The sequence below is a fragment of the Puntigrus tetrazona genome, chromosome 20, assembly GCF_018831695.1.
Source record: "Puntigrus tetrazona isolate hp1 chromosome 20, ASM1883169v1, whole genome shotgun sequence".
NCBI lineage: Eukaryota > Metazoa > Chordata > Actinopteri > Cypriniformes > Cyprinidae > Puntigrus > Puntigrus tetrazona.
Window position 1 is genome coordinate 16,983,098 of NC_056718.1, and position 20,005 is coordinate 17,003,102.

Here is a 20,005-nt window from a genome sequence, read left to right on the forward strand (position 1 = left end):
TGGGCTGGATTTACACATGAACGGTGAAATTAATTATACCGACGTATACTCATCCATTTATTGCTCATTTGTTATCTGTTAGATGCGTTATTTACAGTTTCATGCTTCCTAGATAAGAAAATTAGGATGGTTTAATTAACTGATGAACAGGCACATCTGAATTTGAATGCATTTAGAGTTTTTATTGATCTGTTAAGACCGAGGCAGGTGGCTATGAAAGGAAATGGTTTAATTAGGAATTGTTACTCAGAAAAAAAGACTAGAACAAATGGTCAGATAAAGAGGAATCTTAAAGAAGACAGGCAAATACTAGGTCGCGTATGTTAGTTTCTCCTCAAATGTTCTTCAGATACAGTATAGTAGAAGAAACTTTCTTTTCATCGCTAGAATATTTTGGGGTCACAATTGATTAAAAAATGATATACTATAGCTGGTTCTTCCACTAAGGGTTATTTGTTTTGTGTGCGTATTACCAGTCTTTTTTTTTTTTTACTGAAAACAGGACAAAAGTGAACGCTGCATTTAATTTATACTTTTTGCAAAGGCATACATGTAACTATATATTAAAAACATATCAGATATACGAGTGTACACTAGTGGGAAACGGGTGTTTTTTTTTGTTGTTTTTTTGTATTGTTTCTAATTGCTGTATAAGACACTGTAATTACAGGCCTACGTTCAACGTTTTGTTATTAAGTCTAGCGTTGTCTCATATTTATTGTTTGTTATTCTGTTTCCAGCATGACGGCTCGTGCCTAAATTACTTTTGACAGAATTCAAATGTTGTTGGGAGTCAGTGCGTGCAACAATGCTATATATAAGGTAAAGAGAAGGGCACAGCCGCTTGGCTCATGTAACCTTGGAATTCATTTCACATCAGAGAGGCCTATTAAAAAGGAACTAGGATAAATTGGATTGAAAGTTGTCATCGCAATCATGTTTCTTTCTATTGTATCCTCTCTATCAAAAAAATGAAGATAAAAAATGCAATTTGGGCAAAGCCCTTGATTTGTGAAAGAGTGCTTGAAACCCCGAGCCGTGCAAGGCACAGCAACTTCACTCAAGGTCCAGGGTATTGTATCGGCAATGGTTCAATATGCACTTACGCGCAGACGTGAACCTCTCTGTCCCCGTTTAGTACCCCGTTTAGGGTGCAGTGGACCTTTTGCTGCTTGTAGAATGAAGCCTTAGAAACCCAGAAAGCAATAGGAGACATGCATTTGAAAGTCGTTGAAGGACCAGGCGATCAATATTCAATATTTATTCTAATATCTTAGAACAACTTTCACAAAAATTATCACTGTACAACGAGAAATGTATTTACAGACTACAAAAGCAAATCCAAGTGCTGATCGCGGTGTCTCTTTTCCAGGGTTAGTAGCTAGTCAAACAAAGGTTTAAAATGGCCACCTCTGACATGGACCGTGGATTGAGCAGAAACAACTTTTTAAAATTACATTTTCAGAGTGGGCGCACAGAAAACTCACAATGCCGACAGATCTGTATCCAGAGGATGCCCTGCCTATGAACCCTAATCTTCTGTCAAGGTCACAGGGTGTGGGTGCTGTGGCCTCCCAGTCACTTCAGTAGGTAATTATGTGATGCATCGAGTCAGTAATGCACAGTCCTGCTGCCTTCCTGCAGAGATTAATTCCAACCTTTCAGTGTACGTTTCAAGTAAACCTGATTAGCTGGTTCAAGTGTTTTGATTAAAGTTGGAGCTTCTGCTAGAAGGTAAAACAGGAATGATCTTGCTCTTCAGTTCTGACTCACGGGCCTTTGGTTTTCAGCACTATGTCAAAGGGACAGCGACCTACTTCCCTGCGACATACCTCATGGTTTGTTTGTTTTTTATATATATTTTTTTTTTTGGTTTTCTTCAAAGTTCTCGTGGACAAATGGATGATAATGGTGCTGAAATCAAAAACAGCATTGGTCATAAAGGTACTTGGTCAATTGGACACAATAAAACGTCCCGTTTTGAAATGAATGATTGTACATAACCTCACGGACACTCCATTCAAATATATGACTACAAACTAAGATAATTTTGTATTTAAATCTTGATAGAACAAGAACAGATTAAGCTTGTTAAGTTACTTCCATAAACGAACTTAAATAGATTAAAAGTAAATCAATTAGAAAATTACTGGTTACTTTTTTTCTTTTCTTTTCTAAGCAGTAAGCTCGAACGATAGAGATTCAGTCTTTTGTTTGTTTTATAGTTTCCCTGCGTAATAACGTCTTGACATTGGTAGAGCTTTGTTCTCCAAACAAGTGCGTGAAGTATCACATTAGGGTGTCTGGTATCATCCACAGCGTCCCAGCGTCCATGCGAATGCCAAGGTCAAAGATACGTTTGTTTTCTTTTTCTCTGTCTCACGGTAGCTCATATATCACTGGATTTGTACATGTCGGAGAGCAGTCGCGTGATGGGCACGTTTCCGATGGTCTTTTTGAAGAACACCTCTTCGATGGTGGAAGGACCGACCGAGCGTAGAGCAGGCAGGAGCAGCAGCAGTTTGCCGAAGCGACACGGCTGAGTGGGATACCTGCAACGCAACAGTTCGTTAAAAAAAGTGTTCTGAAATAGTTTCACCCGCGTTTCGGGAAGTGTTGTCTGTAGGCTACCTGGTGTGGATGTAGCTGTTTAGAGTAAGCTGGGCTTCGTCCTGAAGGGCGGCGATGGCGCTGGCGTTGCGAAAGCTCCTCAGTTCCGAACCGCTGTGTGTTGGAACTGCAAGAACGGAGAGACGTTCTGTAATTATTAACGATAACTATATTTATTTAATATGCTGTGTTTTATCACACTTTATCGAACCCCACCTGCTTTAAAGGTGACTATGCACTTGAGGCAGGCGAACTCCGTGGCGTCCAGTCTTAACTGGCGGAAGCGCGTCACGACCTCCTGCAGCGCCTGGATCTCCGCGATAATTTTGTTGAGCCTCTGGGAATCCGTGTTCTCCGTGTTCATTCCTAATTCGCGAGAAAACGCAAAACCTTTGACTTGCGTGTATACGACACTGGAAGTTGCCGTACGACAAAAAAAAAAAAAAAAAAAAAAAAAGCTTTACAAAACGTGTCGTGCAGCTTACCTGAAACCGCTAGGAGGGTGCTGGAGTCCACCGGAATGGCCCATTGCGCTATACCCAACACGAACAGTTCCCGCCAAGCGTCTTCTAAAAGGATCAACTGCAGGAGAAAAAAAAAAAGCAAGTTCATTAAAGGCTAGCATTTGCGTTTGGTTTCATGCTCGAGAGCGCACGGCATATTTAATCTGCGAAATGAAAGCTTGGCGAATAATACGGCTCGTTTACCTGGTCCGGGAGAGGAAGTGTGGAGAAGGCCGGGACGCTCTTGGCCCATTTAATGCTCATGAAGAGCAGGCGCGCCGCTGACTCGCACACAGACTCGGTCGCCACTTCATACAGGTACATGGGATTGCCGCTAACTTCATGAGGATACTGAAAAGCGATTACGCAATCGTAGACAATAAGCGGGGTTGCATGCGTTCAGATAATAAGTATATGTTGTAGTGAAATTGACAGTTCGTTCATTTAAACTGCGCCGTAATGAGGGGACATGTTTACCTTCGGTGTGGGCTGGGCGAGCCCTACAATGGCCTGTCGTTCCGGTGTGCTCGTGACCGTGTTTAACTCCAGATTGTGAGGCTCCAGCTGCGTGACTGTGGTGAAAAACGGCGGCCCCGGGATAGACGTGGATGGGAAATGGGTCGACGAACCGTTCACCTCTTTATGCCCTCGGAAATACAGTGCCACCTGCTTTCGGATGGTTGAAGTCCTCGGTCCTCTCTCGTGCTGCACGGCTGCAGCGACATTAGGATCAGCGACGAGAGAAATAAGCGTTTTCATATTATACAATCACAAATACATTAAACGTTAGTTTAGAAACGTGTCGAGTAATTTATTTCTTCTTTCTGGGATGCATATATATTTTTTAAAACGCTTATAGCATTTTCTATATAGCATAATTTAACGATTTAATTAAATTATTAACATATACTTGCACCTCCGAGACACAAAACAAAGAAGTGCGCGCAGCTTAATCATTATAAACTACTATTTCTTTTGTACAAATATCTTGGATATAGGCTAAATTAGCTATTTTATTTAGCATGACACTATTATGAAAAGTTAATCAGTGAAGTCTTGTGGCGCATGCATCTCGCTCTTTCTCTTGCACATGTTAATAATAAGTGTTTTTGTACTATTTAAACATTTAGCCAATACGAATGTTACAGTCTTGTTGTTAAAGCAAATCTATTTTTTATACTAAATAAAGAGCTTTAATTTTCTGCCTCTGTCCTGCATCATAGAAATAATTCCATTTGTACTTAAAATGCATTGAGGTTTATGGGCTAACAAGACTTACCATCTTTATTCATATTAACTTCTAGACACTTTTTCAAGCGACAGGCGCGGCACTGGTTTCTGTGCGTCTTGTCTACAGGACAGCCGCCCTGTGGGGAAAAAAAGGAGGCAGGAATAAGGAAATACAGTAGGTTTCGTTTCGTTTGGCGGTGATGGCAGGCAAACAGCCTCTTCTACTTTATGCTCCATTGGTCTCCACTCCACAGGTATGTGAGAATGGCAGAGTAATGACGGCTATTGACTCGCTCCCCCGCCGCACGGCCAATAGTCTCACTCCCGCCTACCGCTCTCCAAATCCACCCAGTCCTGCCGGTGCGTTAGATTGGATTACACCTGTTACACTAGACGGGGCAAAGGGCCCTCAAAGGCGCGGGAGGGGGCTCACTTCTGGGATAATCTTTCAATTATGAAAATCACCGGAGGTGTAATCTAGTCCTTAGACGCGCTTGCTTAGATCAAATTAGCCGGCGCTGTTATGGTTCAAACACGTCTCTGTAATTGATTACTATAGCTCACCTGTGTGCCAGATTTGCAGACATACGTTCTGTTTCTTCTTATACTCCTCTTGAAAAACCCCGAGCAACCATCGCACGCGTAAACACCGTAGTGCTTTCCGGAACTTCTGTCTCCACACACTTTGCACGGTATGTCCAAAATCCGACCTAACAGAGATGGAAAATGCAGCATTATTTTACAGTCTTATTTTAAGGGGAAAGAAAACGTGTAACTGGATAGGATACTTCGTATGTGTTTTTTTTTTAATATCGACGAATGTTTTGTAAAATTAGATTTGGCACTATACGTATTCAGTTTAATCTGGCAAAATGTTTTTTTTTTTAAAAAACCGAGTCCATTTTTCTTTTTTTTCTGCAAAAGGTGGGAGCTGATCGTACTAATTAAGGCTTGGACACCCGAAAGGACGTCCGAACAAAAAGTTGGGGGTCTCAAAAGCAGCTAGCTGCTTAGTCTTTTCTTTCCCCGATTTGGTAGAAAACGTTTAGCTAAGTTTACGATTCCAAGTTAGGCCGATCTAATATTTCCACCTGCCGATAAATAAAAGCTGGCGAATAAAAATCGCGAGGAGGAGGTAACCATAGCAACAGTAGGCTTCTTGGGCTCCCTCGTTTGTGCCCAATATCTTGCGTTTAACCTACAAAACAAAAGTTGATTTGTTAAATGCTACTTATTAATCCCTTTATGCTAGATTTACTTTAGAGCGTCTCACAATTTTACTGAAAATTACGATAAGGGCCCGAAAATAGAAATTGTGAGCAAGATGCAAAGTTCCAGCAGACTTCGACTGGTGATTTTCTAGAGAAAGTCATAATAAAGTTCTCCCTACAAATCGACGCGATGAAGCAGTGTTAAAGGAAACGCCTTTAACGGGCCTGTCCATAGGAATGCGTAAAAGCTAGGCCCGCGTTGAGAGCGCATTGGTGGGAAGCGTCATATCGCAGGTTCCATAAAACAATGTTCAGTTGACGCGCACAATGGCGACATTAGGGAGAGTGTTAACTTAATGATTTCCCCATTGAGCCTCGTCTGACTGGCCTGGTCTCGACAAGCTGCCAACCCCGCTTCATAATGAAGCTCGACAACTGCTTTCTTCGCGCCGTCTATAGGCTCGCGGATTAGGGAGTGACACGGGAGAGGAGAATAATACGCACCAGCGCGTTTCAGCGACTCAAATGAAGTGTATGCAAATGAACTTGGAGTAAATGAAAATTGTGATTTTTCTTGTGTGTGCAGAACACTTTTTTTTCCGTATTTAAGTCTGTCAATAGAGGTATATTTGCATGTATATGGGGGAGTCGTTTAGAGAAACGGCTATGTAATTACACTGACATATGTCCACCTGCTCATTGATTTTCCAGTGACCCGTCAAAAAGGGTAGCATGGGAATTCGGATATAGACCGGTAACGACGGAGAAGGAAAACGACTTCATGCACTCTGACTTCTTTTTCGCTTGTGTGCGTATATAGTCTTATTTAAAAAAAAAAAAAAAAAAAGAACAGAGCGAAAAATTCAGGTAAAAGTCTTGACAAGAATGCAATGCTGATTAACTGAGCGTGTTATTTCTATGCTTGTCTGTTGCATGCTTTATTTCACCTCCGTTGTGACAGAGGCAACTTGTTGCTTTTGCATAGGAGTCGATTTGAAACTTGAAAACTGCTTACACTTTCCCCCCCCCCCACACGATAAAGCGCTTGAAGCTCGAACGCCTGTTTTAAAGTGCATTTACAAATTCTATTTTTGTTTCTGCGATTTACGCCTGTGCTAACTAAATCCATTAAAGCAGACAGTTTTTATTCCGAGGAAGCCAAAGTCCTCCATCCAGTCCAATCGCGCACAACGCTGGTAAGAAACACATATGAATCGAAGGCGGATTTGTTTTAGAGAAGGGAACACGTCTTTAACTTTCCCCGGCGGGGGTCCCGGTCTGTTGCATTGTGCGCCGTAATTGTTTAAAGACATATGGCATATTTCATTACTGTAATCAGCATCAGCCCAGGGACCCGCTCAACTGGATTACGCGCAGTTGTGAGAAACTCTGAACTTAATGGGCCTTCGACCACCCAAACTGTGCCGCAATTTCACTCCTGTAAAACAAGCGAGTAAAACAAAAATATACCTTTTTTTAAATATAGGTTAATACTCGTGTAAATGTAAAATATTTGATTTGATTAGATTTTTTACACCTAAGTCAAATACATGTGTACAAGTGTCGTCAAAAAAGTTTTTTGGGAGCAGGCGTTCAAAATAATGAACCACAAGTTTAGGCCTCAACGAAATTATTTCACTCCTTCACCGGTGCTAAATAAACGAATCCTTACAAATTTCATAATTATAAAATTCTATGATATATTTAAAAATTAAATCTAAATGTTAAATCTACAATATGTAAAGCTTTGTTTATTTATACATTTTTTTAGCCTGCTCGCCCTGCTTTAAAATGTTATTGGGTTGCCTTATTTCCTTTGCCTTTTACTTGAATGAATTGTGTTTTTGCTCTCGCTCAAAGCCACTTAAAATTAAAAAAAAAAAAATCAGTTTTACACTTTGAGTTAAGCCTGGTGTAAAAAGTCAAATAGAGATGTCCTTTTTTTTTACATCACCACACGCCTATCACACACTCCCTCAGCAGTTCATATTTCAAGAAATGTATCCAGTTAGACAATTTTGATAATTTCATCTGCAATTGTAAAAAAAAAAAAACCTAATTGACAGAAAACATTTATTAGATGAATTTCAAGGCACTTGCATTTTTGTTACCTTCTAATTAATTGAAAGCCAAAGAATGCCTAACAGGGAAAACTCAGCAGATCAGTTTTGATGACACATTGTGCATAGTTTACGCATACCTTAGGACGGCATTATGATATTTTAAAACTGTAGAGGCCGATGCATTATATTCAGTATTAAATTCGTTCATGAAATTCAATGTGCACGCACAATTTATTTACAAAACGTAACGGAGAAACAAGTCTGTCAAAGCATTCTCAGCAGTGTAACAGCATCACTAAACGCTAAAGTTATCTAATATTTCATGCATTCATTTTCTTCTTTCACATCTGATATGTATAAAATGAGTGATTTATGGAATGATGTGTATATAGAGTTGTTTTCGGGCAGTCGTGCTTTCAGTCTGAGAGGTAATAGGCAACAATTTGACAGCACGTAAACATTTCGATTTGCGTTTGACAGCTGTATGGAGTTTACGTGATTTTCGTCATTTTAACCCACGAGCGATAATTTAGCTTTTACTCATTCCCCAACCAAAAAGAGACCTTCGCGCTGTTTCTAACAACACGCGCGTCCCGCCAGCGAAGAAAGAAGTACTCACTGGATTTGACGTTTAAAATATCCAGACAACCACTTGTTGAACCAGCGGGCTTGCTCATGTTGAAGACCTCTGCTCCAAGAAAACCGCGTTCAAACTTTTACTTTTCAGGCCCAGGGGAGTCTTAACGCGCTTTGACTCGTTTTTTTTTTTTTAAATTACAAGCACAAGTGTAGCATCCGGTTTGCGGCGGCCGGCTGGTCCTCAGCTTTCCGTTGGAGTTTTCTTTTGATTGTGTCCGAGTCGCTCCTCTTGTGTTTCAGCAAATTAGAATCCAGACCGTTGACTGACGCGATGGATGCAGCGCCGCAAACAGCGTATGCCCAAACCGGTCCCCGGTCTCTCGGCGCCGCGGAAACTTGATGCAACTAATGGAGAAACGCTGGAGCCCGAGCTAGCACTGTACCGCTCAACGCCAGCTTAAAAAGTACAACATGAGCGTCTCAGCCCCGGAGCCTTGGTGAGTGACTTTGTGATGTGTACCGTCAGATTAAAGCTTTGGTAATATGTATGAGATGTATTAGAGTAGGAGGGCGGGAGAGAGGGAGGGTGGGAGGAGAGCCCAACTTCCTTTGACCACTTAGCTTTTCCCTGCCTTCTGCTTCAACTCCTGCTCGCGCATGACGTCACGGGGACGGATGAAGTGATATTCCATACACAGCGAGTCAGACACTGTCAGAGGCTAATGGTGCGCTCTATAGGAATTGATTAGGATCAGCAAGGCTGTTTAAATGACCGAAGCAAACGTTTGCCGCTGATTAGGAACGCATTTCCATCCTCGGGGAGTTCGGTGACCTAACTGCTCCCGGAGTGAAGTAAACAGTTTAAAGCACCCCGTTTAAATAACCATTAGAAACATGAACACTTTTTCTTTTTTCTTTCTTTTTCTTTTTTTTTTTTTGCAACGAACTTGCTTTCTGTCGCGCTTCCCCGGATCCCTCTTTCGCGCGCGCGTCACCTGTTGCTTTCATAGGATGACTTGCACGAAAGAGATCGAGCCCAAATTTCACATCGCTCTCGCATCTTGTCGGGTTTTGACGCACGGCTTGACATTTTTTTTTGTAAGTGTATGTTTGTTGCATTTTGAAAGCGAATCAACAGGTAAACGTGGCTTATGATTACTACTTTAGGTTGCTGGTATGTAATAAGGTAAACGTTGCTGGTTTGCGGTAAATTTAACGCTGCAATTTGTTCGACTGCACGTTTTTCCCTTCCTTGTTCGTAGAAGTAGTCTACACAGTTATATTTATGCAATAGATATAGCTACTTAAACCTTTTTTTTGTATAGCCTGCTGTTATGTAGCCTATGTAAAACTTTTAACTTCAAGTTTGTTTGTTTTTCAGAGAAAATTAATTTTAACAATTAAAATTGATTGTATCTTTCGCACTGTTCAGAATTTAAGAATTGAATTGAATTTATATTATATTGTATTTTTAATTTATAGTATATTTTCTTCACGAGACCCAGTGTAAACGTAAATGTAGCCGTAAATAAACAGTTCTATGATGTTTTTACGTCTAGGCTATCTATTTAGATTTACTCTAATGAGCTCTAAATGAATTTTTTTTTTTCTGCTAACCTTAAATGCGGAATACATTTAGCCGCAGACTCGTATAATTGCTTATAAAAGGGCAAAAAAGAAATCGCTCTGAAAATGAAGCGCGCGCTGTGCTGTAGAGGGGACACATGCGTGCGAGTTTCCCTCGTGGAGCGGGAGAATCACAACTGTACCCCTTTGAGAGCGTGCGCAATGACATCTTGACCTTAACAGCGTGCCGTGTTGTGGCCGCCGCCAGTAGACACCCATATTTTAGGTTTAATTATGAACATTCCCACGGTAGCTCGGGGCCATATGGGAGCCCTAAATCTCGGTCTAAACGTGGCGAACGGGGGCGTATCTAATCGCAATTAGTGATTGTCATGTCCTCCTTTAAACGGTGTTCGCGGCGCACTGAAAAGAAATTAGGATTTTTGACAGGTGAATGACTGCACATTCAAATGTGCGTTTTTCAGGACCCTATGTGCCAGACTGAGAAAAACAGTGTCACAGTAAGAGCCATATCTCTGTGGGCATCACCAGCAAACTCTAGGCCATGAGTGAATCAATCAAAATGTTTCTGAGTGTAATGACTTTTAGATAGCCTGTATGATATTTTAAGAGCGTCGTGTTCATTTTAAAAATGCATGCGTATGATTGTGGACAAATCAGACTTTTTCTGTCCAGTCTCTTTTTCTTTCTCATTCCCCTCTTCTCTATCTGTGTGTTTATATGTGTGTGTGTGTGTGTGTGTGTGTGTGTGCGCGCGTCTTAGGGGTGGGGTGGTCTGCTCGTAGTAATCTGCTTAACTCGCCCTAATCCTGTCATTCATAGATAGTCTTTACACAAACATAACCAACATCATGGTTGCCCCGGCTGCTTGCTTTCACTTTTTGTGCTTGTGACTCTCCTCTCAATAACAGTCAATGAAAATCTCTGACAAAGAACCATCTGATTGTGTATCTAGTTGTTGGCTTGACAGAATCAGTATGCAACTGCTTACTTAGCCCTTAAAGTGGAGAGGGACAGCAACACCATCTCTTATCCTTAACCACTCCTGTAACAGCATGTTGGAGATGTTGCAAGACTTTTCTGCGTTGCCACTTTGTTCTGAGACGAGCACACGTATGAGGCGGAATCAAACCAGAAAAATATTGCGGAGGGTCGGAGGACTACAGATATTCAGGCACTTTCAGTGCACTTGTCTTCCTGAATTTTAGAGAAAGAAACTACTTTTCAGTGAGGATGGGAACTTAAATTTCACATTTCTTACAATATATTAATTCATAATTTAAAAAAAAAGAAGAACTTAACATTAGTTAACTTTTCCCTGGTAACTGAATATATATCTTTAAATAGGCGTTATTGCTTAGTTTAGGATTTAATATAATAACTTTAACAATTTCATAACTATCCTTGCACATTCTTATTCAATAATGCTCATACAGACAAAATAAGAAAGCATAGGCCAGTGGTATTTTATATAATATAAATATGAATATATAACTTCCCATAGCAAGTATGATGTATGAATAATCATTTTCTTATTCTCCAAGTTCCTCTTAAATGAACCCCATATTTTGCCCTTTGATTCACATACACAGATGTTTTAATATTAAAAGAGACCTGACATCAAATTTAATTATATATGAACCATTTGTTTGTGAATAGCGCATTCATTTAATCTCACACCTTACATGAGATTAGACCGTCACACAAACGCTTCTCCACACACCTGTAGTATTTTCCTATTATGCTGCTTGCATTTCCAAAATATAATAATAGTAGTAAAGGCCGAACACAACCTCGCCCCGTCTAACTGGCAGGTCGATGGACGCTTTCTGACAAATCTATTTGGGGCAAATTGTCAGTGAGAAACTTCCGCCTGAGCTGGCCTGGACAAAACTGGCTGTTGGACGGACTAAATCCTACTGCAGGAGGGTCGGGACAATGGGCTCTGAATGTGTTGATGTGCTGGCAGTGGCTTGGGCCTGACAATGGCCGGATTAATTGGTCCCTTGGCTGACTGATTTGAGATGGCTTCACTCGGGTCCTCTCCATGGGGAGCCCCATTGTCCTTCTCCTGATTCCCACTTTTCACAAACTCCAAACAAAAGTCAATTTCTTTCTCAAGGGGGTTTGGGAGAAGAGGAGAAATATCGAGACCTCGTGGTTCGGCTTCGCGAGAGGTGACTTTAAAAGAGAGCTCCTTTCTCCCCTCATCGTCTAAGTTTTTAAATGGATGACTTAACTCATTTCGTTTCCCTTTCTGCCTGCCCTCCCTCTCTTTAAGGCCCAGAGCTCCTCCTGAGACTTAGAGGTGTTATGGTCAGAGGGACAGGAGAGAGGCACCTGTTGAGAGCAGTGGCAGGCCCGGGGCAGAGGAGCTCGCTCTCATTAATATTAAAACGTCAGAGATGCCATCATGTTGCTGCGCTGAAATCGGTCTGATGTTGTCCCCCCCGACCCGGCTCCCCGGGGACCGACTCTCCGCTTCCACAGTCACTCATGAAGGGCACCCCCTCTACCCTCTCTCTCTCTGCCTGTCTTTTTTTTCTGTCCTCTCATTATCATTCTGCTTTTTTGAAAGGCCTCGTTAACAAATTATGACAGCTGGCTAAAGAGGCTTTAGCCGTTCACACCATTTCGGCAAACAGTTTAGGGGCACGAAATGACAAACTTTATTCTGCTGTGACATCAACTTTCTTCTGTTTGTTTGCAGTCGCTTATTTGTCTCTTCAGGTGACGGTTCATCAATGGCTATTTCACAGAAATAATTTGACTGCTGAAGCCTATCGCATCATTTGATGGCTTTTATATGATATGATTTATTTCACGTTTGACTTTGCTTTATATATATATATATATATAGAGAGAGAGAGACAGAGAGAATTTGATCATTTTTGACTGTAGATATACTTGTATGTTCTATGTGTTCTATGTGTCCTGAATTCATTTGAACTTGAGAATGTAATGCATAAAATTTTGAAACATATTATGAATATATTAAATGATATGTTAACCCCTCACACATGCACTTTTAATTCTTAAGTGATTTATACAATACAGATTGTGTCAAAGCAGCCTGTTAATACAACAATAAGATCCCATTATTTAATGCATTAACTAATGCAACTATCAATTAGCAATATATATGTTGACGTGAAATAAAAAAATACAGCTGTTTATTGTTAATCTCCATTAAATAATGTGCAATTGTTATATAATATTATTAATAATATGTAATATATAATACATGCAACGTTTGATTTTAATAATTAGTAAATCTTTTAATTATCCTGCAACAATTATTTAATATAAATAACAAATGAAGGAAAATATTTCAGAGACTTTGATGATTTAATACATTTGTCAAGCTCGTGCACCTCGTTTTATTTTGACATACATGCAAAACAGCCTTTAGCTACTGAAAATACAGAGACGAAAAATATAGAGAACAAAATAATAATTCAGTTTCAAAATATATTTATCTCTTTTAAACTTTTGAATTCTCAAAATAAAAAAACATGAATGAATAATAATAATAATATTATATAGCACCTTTTAAACAACCAAGGACACAACATTTCTACATATTGCTTTATTTGTGCATATCAACTACAAATGGAAACAATGATTATGTAATAATACATTTTACATCTATACGATTTTAATCTAATTCCATTCAAAATGTATTGGTATAGCTTATTATTGTATTTTATTTATTTTACAGTAGCAAAGTTCAGTCTTCGGACCACCCAGAGACAGTAAAGGTAACATAGCAGATGAAATAGCTGATGTTTTGATGCTGAAGCTGGCCTCAGTGACTGTGGGAAGATCACACCCCGCTCATTACATGAGGAGGCTTGGATTTTGGGATCAGACAGAGGGTGCAGAGGGAGGGGAGCTGAGACGATATCAGAGCTGGGGCGGGGTGGAGGGGTGAGGACGGGGGTGTTTGGGGCGTTTTTAGGTGTAACTGATGGATTCATTGTTTTCCCAAAGAGTGATTGGTGTTGTTGTTTCCGTTCATCCTCCACCATCGGTTTTATCTTCATTAAGCTCGATATTAGTGTAGAAAAGCATCCATCGCCACGACTCAGTTGCAGGTGGCTTAATCGAAAGATATAATGACGCCAAATACGTCCACGTTTCAAACTTGGAATTTCTCATCTTCCTAGTGAGAAACGCTAATCATACAGTTGCCAGACAGACCAGAAAGGTTTTTCCCCCCAAACTCGGACTTTCTCAAAAGGTTCAAACACAAATGGTACACAGAAGACTGGCCCTTGCCCCTCACTCCTTAGACCCCAAACTATCATTCATAACCTTTCTGCGTCGCTCCGAAAAGGAAAAGAGGAGAGGAGAGAGGGAGGGGAGAGGAGGACTGTGGGGAGGACCATGAACGCTTATTTAAAAAGACTTCCTTTATTGGACCATGTGCAGGCAGTTCACTCACAAAGGCCTTAAATAGGATATTTTCTGTTCCCTATAGTTGCTTTCCCTTTTAAGTGCCGAGGCAAAAAAAGTAAGTTTACAACTCCTCTCACAATGAAGCTCTTCACTCCCAGGTTGCTGAGACCCGGGCTGACCTGGGAAAGTTAATTAGGAGGCCAACAATGAGCGAGCCCGAGCAAAATACCTCGCCTCTCCTCCAGCCAAAGATGTCATCCATTAATTAGGCAAATCTTTAAGGTGGGCTTATTGAATTTACAGAAAGGCCGCAGTTTGGGCGGGCCGCGTTTTTTGATCAGGCCCTCGCCCCAAACAATGCCTTCTCCTGGTTAAGGAAAAAGGGAGGGGATTGGTGGAAGCAGAGGAGGAAGAGAAAGAGAAGGAGGGGAAAAAAGGAGAGGGAGAGAAAGAAACGTATGGCTTGCAGAGGCTCAATGGGAATAAGGACGGGGAGATTCACAGGGGCTTGGGGGGCATGCTTCGGCGATGATGTCATGCAAAGGCAACCTGGGGGCTTGGGAAGAGTGGGAAGGAGTGCGTTTGGGGGGGGGGCACTCAAAGTTAACATGGCTGCATCTGGGCCAAAGCCTTCTCTCTAAAGGAGCAAAATGCATACGCACCCCTGCTGATCAGAGCCGGCTTTCACCTGGCATCTGCGTTCCACCACGGCCGGATTTGCCTCAATGAGTTACCGGGATCAATTCATGAGCGGTTATGCATTTCGTTTCAGATCAATATTAGTAGCGGTCTTATATTTGTGCATTGTTACATTTCAGAATGACTGTTGGTTTGGCAGGCCATCATATTTGAATAGTTTCATCTATATGGTCCTAAAGAAGGCTTCTGGTCGGTCTGTCTACACAATTATTTGTGACAATCAGGGGTAAAACGCTTTATAATAAGGTGTCGTTTGTTAAAATGGCCTAATGTATTAATTAAAATAATGAACAATGAACACTTAATTTATTACACTCTTTATTTATAAAAATACAAGTTCATTTTTGTTTATGTTAGTTCACAGTGCATTAGCTAATGATTTATGCTTTAGTAAATGCTGAAATTAACATTAACTAATGCTATAGAAGTACTGCTCATACTAAGTTCGTTTTAATGTAATGATTTAACTTTACTGTAAAGTGCTACCAAATTTTTTTTAATATGTATTAAATATGAACATAAGACATTTGCATTTGTCTAAATTGTGTTCCGCAATAATTTTCAGTTCAAAAATAGCAAATTATTACTCCCAATGCTTTTTATTTTTACAGAAAAAAAAACTAAACCTACAGTAAAAAGTAAATGGATTACCATTCCAATGCTATTAAGTTACTAATTGGCATGTTTATTTTTTAACATATTGGCAGTTTATGTACTTATAAAGCACATTCTGCATGACCATATTCAACATCCCTCACCTTCACAACTATACTTTATTAACTATTATTAGTTATTATAGTTAATGGTTTGCTAATGCCAAGAATTGGAGCTTAAAATAATGCGTGACAAAAGTTTCAAAAGTGTCAAAACACATAATTAGTGCAATTTGTGTTACATCTTCTATTATTTAGTTAATGTTTATTTTATTATTATAGTACCATGTTATACATCCGATTCATCACATGTCTTTCTGTTTTACCGCTGTTTTATTATCCCGTTGATTAGCAGTAAATTTTATGGTAAGCAAAGTTTTAAGTTTAAGTGCCTTGGTATATTAACATTACATAATTTGATGAAATATAAGGTTATAAGAAGTAAAATATATATGCTTAAATATGCCTATGCTGAATATATTTCTTTTACAGAATTAGATAACAGTTGCAACAGTCTTTAAATTGCAAGTCAAGTCTTTGAAAGTGAAAGTGCATTGTGCGTCGACAGTCCTTGAAAGTGAAAGTGCATCAAGTAATTAGATCACTTGACAGTTCGAATCTCACTGACATTACACGTCACACAGAAGGGAAATTCCTTCAGAAACGATATTGTCCCGGCAACATAAAGCCAAGCTGCTCTTTTTATTTCATCATGACTGATATAAATCACCAAGCAAAGCTTAACTTTGGATTTAATCTTTGTGGGATTTGGTCTGCGTGTTGAGATCCGGCTCTTTAGGAATTTCATTGATTCTGGAATTCCAGGCTTCTCGAACTGAGCCCTGGTGTGGTAAAAGCTAATGCTGACACTTGTACGCAGGCAAGCAGTATAGTGTGTATAAAGCTTGGTGGGGGGGAGGCTGGGTATCTTTCTGTCCTCCTCTTTGACATGACCGGTCTTTAAGAAAAAAAAAAAATCCTTCCCTTGAAGGCCATACCCCTCCTCTCCTAGTTCATGCCGCTTTAAGGGCACTGACTGGGCTGAGCGCTACCTCCCTAAAATAAACCCTCCCCCCGGCCGTCCTAATCGGAGGGGTGGATCTATGTGTTTTGTTGCTTGTCAAAAACAATCACTCTTCGGGCCATTACAGTTGCTGCACGTCCTCCTTTAATTGGTGTAACGCACGGAGGAATGAAAGCGAGGGCGGCCCACAAAAGCCGGCCAGTGAATGAGAACCGACTCGCACTGAACTGCTCTTCAGGGCAAAAAAAGTTCATAGTTGGCAACTAACAAGGAGTTGTAGGGGGGGTCTTTCATTCAGCGATATCACTGGCTAGCACAGCAACCCTAAAAATGTATTCAATTTTATTATGTTGGATTACAGTTAACATTTGTTTCAGTCAAGTGTAAATAAAAATATGATAAAAGATGTTATATATTGCAGGGAAACTGACTAAGGCTCTTAAAAGTGCAATTTCCCCCTCTTTAATACCTCTTTACTTGAGGAAATTCATTGCATTTTTAATCTTTAAATGATTTATGTTTTTACAGTAAACGAGTAGCTTTGTAAAAGCAGTTTTATCTTACATGAAGGGGGGGGTGCAATTTTAAAATCACATGACCAGCTGAATGCCATTTGCTTTCATTATTGGACTCAGGTAGGTGCTTCTTTTGAAATTTTGCGAACAAAAAAAAAAGATCCAGTTATTTCACAAATCCTTTCCTGAGCCCTCATGGTAATGCGTCCATTGGATGCACACCAATTTAGACATACTGCTCTTTTTATGTACTGTGTTTTGCCTACTATGTAGGAGAGAGGTATGTGATTTATGTTGGTGGAGCCAGGCACCTAGGTGTCACTATAAGCCCAAGTTGATAACATAACGCAAAGTGTCCTAGATGCAAGTGATCTGTAAAATATTGTTAAATTGTTCATGCAGTCTACTTAGAGTCCCCTAACTGTAACTCTTTTTCCCCAGAGAAAGCTGACTCTGACCAACCCCCTTCTCCCTCTCTGATCGGCCTGTGCTGGAGGTTGTCAGCCGAGTTTTATGTCCAGTTCGCTGGAGCTGAAAGAAGTCAGCATCATGTCTTTTTATGAAACAAGACGTCCTTGCCTCCCGTTCCGGGTGAGCGATGCCTGGGGTGACTTGCGCGGAGTGATGGCCTCGCCATAGCGCTCCACAGAGGCAACCAACAGCGAGGAAGTCAATGCGCCATTGTGTATCGAGTTCGTCAGCTACATGTTTGGTAATTATCCCGACTGTTTGTCGGAGACTTGGATCTGCGAGCCAAGCGGGCCGACAGTGGAGCACAACACCGTCAACAAAGATTAACTTCTTCATGAATGGTCAACATGTCTAGTTGAGGGAGACAAGCTCAAGACACCATCGACTAGTGTTACTGATCAGTTCAAATATGTTTTTTAATAGTAAAACAGTTAACACAGTCCACAGTTTTTTGCCAGTGTGAATAAAAACATCACACAGGATTTGGGCTTCTTGAGAAAACGTTTCATAAAATCCACCAGCATATATGTAGTTTTGTTTTTTGTGAAGGTCAAGCCAGAAGCGGAAGTTGTGTTGCTAAAGCAGAACTGAAACTTTCAGGATGTGTCAAACAGCTCTGACGTATTATGTTTATTAATCACCATGCTTTTATCAGCTAGCATAATGGTTGGTACACTTTCAGAAGGTATCATTACATACCATTTAGGTTTAATATGTTCATTTAAGGTACTATGCACCCTTTAGTGGTAAAACAGGCAAGTTTATGTATATAGCACATTTCAAATAGGGCCCCATTGTAGGTTCAGAGATCTTTACGTAAAACAATGCACAGCAATAAAAAGCAAGGAATTAAAAATGTTAAAATGATGTAAAAATGATTTAGTTGAAATATAACAGTAAAAAATGGTATGGGAACACATAAAACACAGTTAAATCATTTGTCTCTAGTTATACCATCCAGGTCATTTATGGCCCAAACATATGTAGATGATGGCTCTGTATGAATTAGTGCTGAGATCAACCTCACAGACCAGTGTTCAACCTTGACCACCAAAGTTTTTTTTTATTCCAGCAAGTTAAAAATGTGTATAAACCTTTTCAAATTGAACACTTTTGCCTAATATGCATATTTTAAGTTATGTATAGATAGCACTATGTATTAAGATAGCACTAAAAAGCTATCATCATATAATATTATAACTACTATACCTACTCGTTTTGTTTTACTTTCAGTTGGGTGACTGTACATTAAAAGTTTTCTCAGTTGTGTTCTGAATTTTCTAAAAAAAAAAAAAAAAAATTTAATAGGGCCGTCATTTATAGTATGCAAATTAGCGAGATCCTGATATTCACGTTTTAACGAGAAAGTTAGGAGCAATTAATTAGGCTGCAGGGCTCTCTAAGCTCTTTAGGGGCATCCGTTCATTGAACATTGAGAGCGCGTTTCTCCTGTCCAAAGGCTTTTCTCCTGTCCAGCTCTTCTCGGTTCACATTGCCTCTCAGAGGGCAGAATAGCCCGAGCCTTGATCCTCGTCAGTTGTCATCCCCAGTTCGGGCCACTTTGGCCGCTGCTAGTGGGGAAGTCAGGCCTAATCCCTGGAAGGAATCAGGGCAAAAGAAAAGCAACAATAACCAAGTCAACCGTAAAAAATGAAAGCGAAATCTCTATTATCAGCCCCAACATTTCCCAGCGATGCAGTGAAATCAGGCTGGTTTGTCATTCGAGTCAGACACCGGGGGGAGAATCTGGGGTCGCTTTGGGTTGGTAGACTCACACGACGTTTAGAGAGCAATATTTCGGCGAAAGGGGGCCTCGCATTTGCAAAATCCCCCTCACATCCCGCCATAAGCATTAAATGCAGTCTGACTTTATGTTGTATAGGCAGCGCAAAACAAGAAAAGAGGCACAGTTCTCGCATAAAAGAACGCGGTTTTGGGGGATTAGGGACGGCCCAAAGGATGGAGAATAACTTCTGCATAACTTTACAGCTCCTCTCTCTCCAGGTTTAGACTACGGCTTAAAGCGCACGGTTTTAGTTAACCCTTAACGGGTCCGTATAGTCGGAGTCACGAATAGGCTACCAAGTCAAAGCTAATGTAGCGCGATACAGTCAAGATATATATATATATATATATATATATATATATATATATATATATATATATATATATATATATATATATATATATATATATATATATATTTACTTAAATGATAATATAATGCAATATTTATATTTGATCAAAATAGCCTATATATATAAAAAAAACATCACAAACTGTCAATTATGTTACTATTCACCGAGACAAACAAAAAAATAATCCACATTCGGTTGTGTAGCTACTGGTCTGAACGATATTTAACGCCATAATTGCAAGAACAAAATAATTAATCCCGGGATAATGTCATCACGATCGCGCCTATACCTCAGAAATGATTGTGAGGGTCAGATGACCCA

General features: G+C 40.1%; 1 protein-coding gene and 1 long non-coding RNA gene across 2 annotated transcripts; one reads left to right on the top strand and one right to left on the bottom strand.

Moving 5' to 3' along the window:
• Positions 1–1,246: 1,246 nt before the first annotated feature.
• Positions 1,247–8,706, bottom strand: nr2e1 (nuclear receptor subfamily 2, group E, member 1). The gene is made up of 9 exons (XM_043218838.1): positions 8,237–8,706; positions 4,908–5,053; positions 4,393–4,480; positions 3,591–3,826; positions 3,318–3,464; positions 3,096–3,192; positions 2,827–2,976; positions 2,632–2,737; positions 1,247–2,552 (listed from the first exon to the last, which is right to left on the bottom strand). Exons 1-9 carry the CDS (start codon positions 8,292–8,294, stop codon positions 2,390–2,392), a joined length of 1,191 nt encoding a protein of 396 aa, XP_043074773.1. The 5' UTR covers positions 8,295–8,706; the 3' UTR covers positions 1,247–2,389.
• LOC122324442 lies at positions 8,555–18,028 on the top strand. The gene is made up of 2 exons (XR_006247177.1): positions 8,555–8,693; positions 17,517–18,028. It is a non-coding gene; the product is annotated as an uncharacterized LOC122324442 (long non-coding RNA).
• The last annotated feature ends 1,977 nt before the right edge of the window (positions 18,029–20,005 follow it).

Excerpts from the sequence above, each read along its gene's own strand:
- nr2e1 (XM_043218838.1), bottom strand. The coding sequence starts at position 8,294 with ATGAGCAAGCCCGCTGGTTCAACAAGTGGTTGTCTGGATATTTTAAAC. Across the intron at positions 3,465-3,590 it reads TCGCCCAGCCCACACCGAAG|TATCCTCATGAAGTTAGCGG; the intron begins GTAAACATGTCC and ends ATCGCTTTTCAG. Across the intron at positions 2,738-2,826 it reads CATAGTCACCTTTAAAGCAG|TTCCAACACACAGCGGTTCG; the intron begins GTGGGGTTCGAT and ends CCGTTCTTGCAG.